The sequence below is a fragment of the Mandrillus leucophaeus genome, unplaced genomic scaffold, assembly GCF_000951045.1.
Source record: "Mandrillus leucophaeus isolate KB7577 unplaced genomic scaffold, Mleu.le_1.0 Scaffold105, whole genome shotgun sequence".
Classification (NCBI taxonomy): domain Eukaryota; kingdom Metazoa; phylum Chordata; class Mammalia; order Primates; family Cercopithecidae; genus Mandrillus; species Mandrillus leucophaeus.
Genome location: NW_012098654.1, coordinates 3,043,600 through 3,047,967, shown reverse-complemented (window position 1 = coordinate 3,047,967; position 4,368 = coordinate 3,043,600). Strand labels below are relative to the sequence as shown.

Here is a 4,368-nt window from a genome sequence, read left to right as displayed (position 1 = left end):
GGAGAGGGGAGGGGAGAGGAGAGGAGAGGAAAATGAGAGGAGAGGAGAGGAAAGGAAAGGGGGAAGGGGAGGGAAGGGAAGGGGAGGGGAGGAGAGGAGAGGAGAGGACAGGAGAGGAGAGGAGAGGAAAATAAAGGAAAGGAGAGGAGAGGAGAAGAGAGGAGAGGGGAGAGGAGAGGAGAGGAAAGGGGGAAGGGAAGGGAAGGGAAGGGGAGGGGAGGAGAGGAGAGGAGAGGACAGGACAGGAGAGGAGAGGAGAGGGGAGGGGAGAGGAGAGGAAAATAAAGGAAAGGAGAGGAGAGGAAAGGAGAGGGGAGGAGAGGAGAGGAGAGGAAAATGAACAGTGCAAGCCCCATTTCCAGTTAACCTCCGACTAAATCAGGGAAGTCATCTAGGCAGAGACAGGACACGTGAACCCCTGAGGGGGAAATGAACTGAGGACCGGGTCCCATTTAAACCCAATGGGACAGGACCAGGCAGAGCAGGGTCTACTCCATTTAGGAGACACGGCCCACGTGCCTCTGTGGCCAAGCGAGGCGTCTCCTGGGCCAGGTCTCCAGGCTGCTGGGCTTTTCCAGCTGCCTCCCTCGAGGGACCAGGCAAATGACACTGGGCTTTGTAGGACCCGGAACACCACATTCCTCCTGAAATGCACTCTCCTCCTGCAACGCCCGCTGGGGTGGGCAGGCCAGTAACTCTTATGTCTACTTTAAATAACAGAATAACCTTTCTTTACTTAAAGACCATGGATTCTGGCTGGGTGTGGTGGCTCACGCCTGTAATCCCAGCACTTTGGGAGGCCGAGGTGGGCAGATCACTTGAGGCCAGGAGTTCAAGACCAGCCTGGCCAACATGGTGAAAACCCGTCTCTACTAAAAATACAAAATTAGCTGGGCGTGGTGGCGGGTGCCTGTAGTCCCAGCTACTCAGGAGGCTGAAGCAGGAGAATCCTTTGAACCCGGGAGGTGGAGGTTGCAGTGAGCCGAGATCATGCCTCTGCACTCCAGCCTGGGTGACAGAGCAAGACTCTGTCTCCAAAAAAAATAAATCAGCCCATGAAACCCCACAGATCAGTTGGTGGTCTTGCAGCTCATCTGACATATAGAAAATACAACTCAAACAGCTTTCTGGAAGGTTCTTGGCCTTCACGGAAGATGGCACTGCCCTGGAGATTCCCATTTGTACAGCCTCCAGGAGTGAACCGATGTCAGGCACCAGGAGGGATGATCCCAGACACATCTGCAGGTTCACTGTCAGGGAAGACTTGGATGTACTGGCACGGGATTCCCACTGCCAAAATGGGCTGGAGCCCGGACGTCTAGGGAGAAATACCAGGAACAAGTGGGGTGCACACCATGCCTGTAAGAAACTCACTGGCAGGACAAGCCCGGCCTGAATTACGTTTGGGCAAACATAAGTATTTAAAAGAATTGTCACTGTCGCTCCCAGCCAGGATTTTAAACCACCTGATACCTAACAAATGCTCTGAACTCACTCACTCATAGGTGGACTCAGGCCCAGAACTTGTTCACTAACATGCAGGGGAAGACGTCATGTTTCTGAGACTTGTCTTTTTTTTTTTTTTTTTCTGAGACAGGGTCTTGCTCTGTCACCCAGGCTGGAGTACAGTGGTGCAGTCATGGCTCCCTACAGCTTCAACCCCCTGGGCTCAAGCCATCCTTTCTTCAGCCTCCAGAGTAGTTGGGACCACACATGTGTGCCCCACGCCCTGGCTACTTTTTGTATTTTTAGTAGAGATGGGGTTTCGCCATGTTGTCCAGGCTGATCTCAGACTCCTGAGTTCAAGCGATCCTCCTGCCTCAGCCTCCTAAAGTGCTGGGACTACAGACATGAGCCACCGCGCCTGGCCTCTAAGGCTTTTCTCTTTAGGCCAAAGCACTTGACAATACCTCCATGACAGCCGGGAATTTCTTCCTGGATGGACTCTCCCTGTTCGTCATGTAACTGACCAGGGGGACCCCCGACACTGCCCTCTGAGCCCCGGCTCCCCCGACATTTGCTGTTACCTGCTGACTGAAGGTCACATTCCTTCTCCTGCTAGTTTCGGGACCCCCTCCTCCGGCCGTGTCCGGGATGGCCAAGGTTTGGGGTCTCTTCAGAATCCCTGACGATCTCGGCTTAGAGGTGTCCAAGGAGCCCACCCTCAGAATGTCCCCGTCAGAGCCGGAGGTCAGGGCACCCTCTCTGCCCTCCAGAAGTCCACGGTCCTGGCGGTAGAAGCCATCAGGGGCCCGGGGGAAACTGACGCTGATGGGCGGCCTGGGGACGCTGCCGGGGATGGCCAGGTAGCTGTCGTGGCCGCCCGTGAAGCAGTCAATGAGGACGCTGTCTATGTTGGCGGTGCCGAAGGATGAGGCGAACTCGCTGATGCCCGTCAGGGAGCTGTCCCTGCTGATGAAGCTGCCGTACTTGGGTGTGAGGGGGCTGGGTGGGGAGATGGGGCTGGAGAAGTTGGTGGCCACGTGCGACGGGAGGGTGTCACCGGGGACTTCCTCTGGCAGGACGGGTGGGGATGGGGGCAGCGGGAGGCTGGGGCTCTTCATGGCTGCCCGCTTCTCACCCGGCGGCCGCAGCGGCCTCTCAGGGATGCTGACCAGGGTCAGGACGGTGGTGACGCTCAGGGTGACCGCGGTGAAGAGATAAATGACACGGAGCTGCCCCCCCAGGGCCCTCCCAAAGCCAGTTTTATCCCAGTGGATTCCGCCGACCACGTATCCGAAGCCTCCTCCGAGACCTGAGGAAAGAGACAGGGTTTGAGTTCCCTCCTGCGGGAGGAGAAGGCCCAAGCGTGGTGGCTCCGTTTCTTAGAAGGACACGAAGGTAGCCAAGGCCATTCCAGGGACGTGGGCACAGTACTCGTCCCACCTAAACCCCAACGAAATGGGACAGGATTCCCAGGGCAGGCCCCTCGAGGAGGTCTCCCTCCTGTCCTGCACGGCCACCTGCAGGGCCCTTCCTGGCGCGACCCCCAGCGGCAGCACAGTGACCACCTGCCCACATCCCCTTCCACTTCCTGCCTGTTCCACTTTCCCCGTAACCTTTCAGGCCCCTGGAGCAAATGCTGACACCGGACGTATCCTCCCTCCAAGGCCCCCTCCAGCTCAGGGCCGACCCCATCGCCCACACACAGCGGACCACACCTGTGCACGTGGGTGTTTGTCCCCGTGCATGGAACACCATGAGGAGAGTCACCCCTTCTGGTGACCACAGACGGGTCCCGCCTCCCCACACCCTGGCGGGCAGCTCTCTGGTCTCTGAGCCATCAGCCCACAGCAGAAAAGTAGGGATTGGATCACTGCTGTTCCTGCTGTTCTCGCTCCACGCCTCGGGGCACCGGCCAGCCCAGCCCTGGCCACAGAGCACGGCAAGAAACTGTGGGCGATGCCGTGGGGGCCCAGCCAACAGCAGCGGGCAGATTTACCTCCAGACACCGCGGCTTCTTCCAACTCGGCTCTGTGCTTCAATGGCAAAAGCCAGGGAAGCCACAGGGGCGCCACCCCAGCCAGCTGCGCGTTCACGACACCCACCCCATCAGGGATCCGGTGTTTTGTTTTGTTTTTATTGTGAGTTGAGCCACATTTTGAGTCCGTCTAGTGTTGAGAGGAGAGGAGGGTTCTCTCGGTTTACCGCTGCTGGTGAGGAGGAACCTGCCTGCTACCAGCATGGGATTTTTGGTTTGGGGAAGACTTGGCCACATGAGGGGTTTACCTTTCAAATAAGAACTTCTACGGACAGGCCTGGGCTTCGGACACTCCCAGCTCAGCCTTCCACACATACCCAAGGGTGGCATGACTGTGGATCTCATTATTTCGAGGTTTCACTGCAGATCTTCCTTCCTTTGTCCCAGATGGGCCTTTTCATTTCAAGCGCATGCCCATTTAAAAGCCTCAGTCCCGTCCCTTCTCTGCCTCTGTTCTTCTAGACTTTGGAGTCTTTCTGCCTCCCCACTGCCCCCGGGCATTTCATTCTTCTTGACTTCCCACGCTCATGATTCTAATTACCTTCCCTCCTGCCCTCCTGAAAGACATCATTGCTGTTCATGACCCTTATCCAAGGTCAGATTTCAGATAAACTTTATCTTTTATCTCTTTATTTTTTTGAGACGGAGTTTCACTCTTGTTGCCCAGGTTGGAGCGCAGTGACGCCATCTCGGCTCACTGCCACCTCCTCTTCCTGGGCTCAAGCGATTCTTCTGCCTCAGCCTCCCAAGTAGCTGGGATTACAGGCATGCGCCACCAGGCCCGGCTAATTTTTCTATGTTTAGTAGAGGTGGGGTTTCACCATGTTGGCCAAGCTGGTCTCGAACTCCTGACCTCAGGTGATCTGCCCGCCTCAGCCTCCCAAAGT

General features: G+C 56.7%; 1 protein-coding gene across 1 annotated transcript in view; it reads right to left on the bottom strand.

The window, feature by feature from the left end:
• SLC45A1 (solute carrier family 45, member 1) overlaps positions 1 to 4,368 on the bottom strand; it is a 22,183-nt gene that overhangs the window by 11,394 nt on the left and 6,421 nt on the right. Inside the window, exon 4 of the mRNA XM_011981484.1 lies at positions 2,028 to 2,755. Coding sequence (XP_011836874.1) covers positions 2,028 to 2,755 — 728 coding nt within the window. The remainder of the gene's footprint in view (positions 1 to 2,027; positions 2,756 to 4,368) is intronic.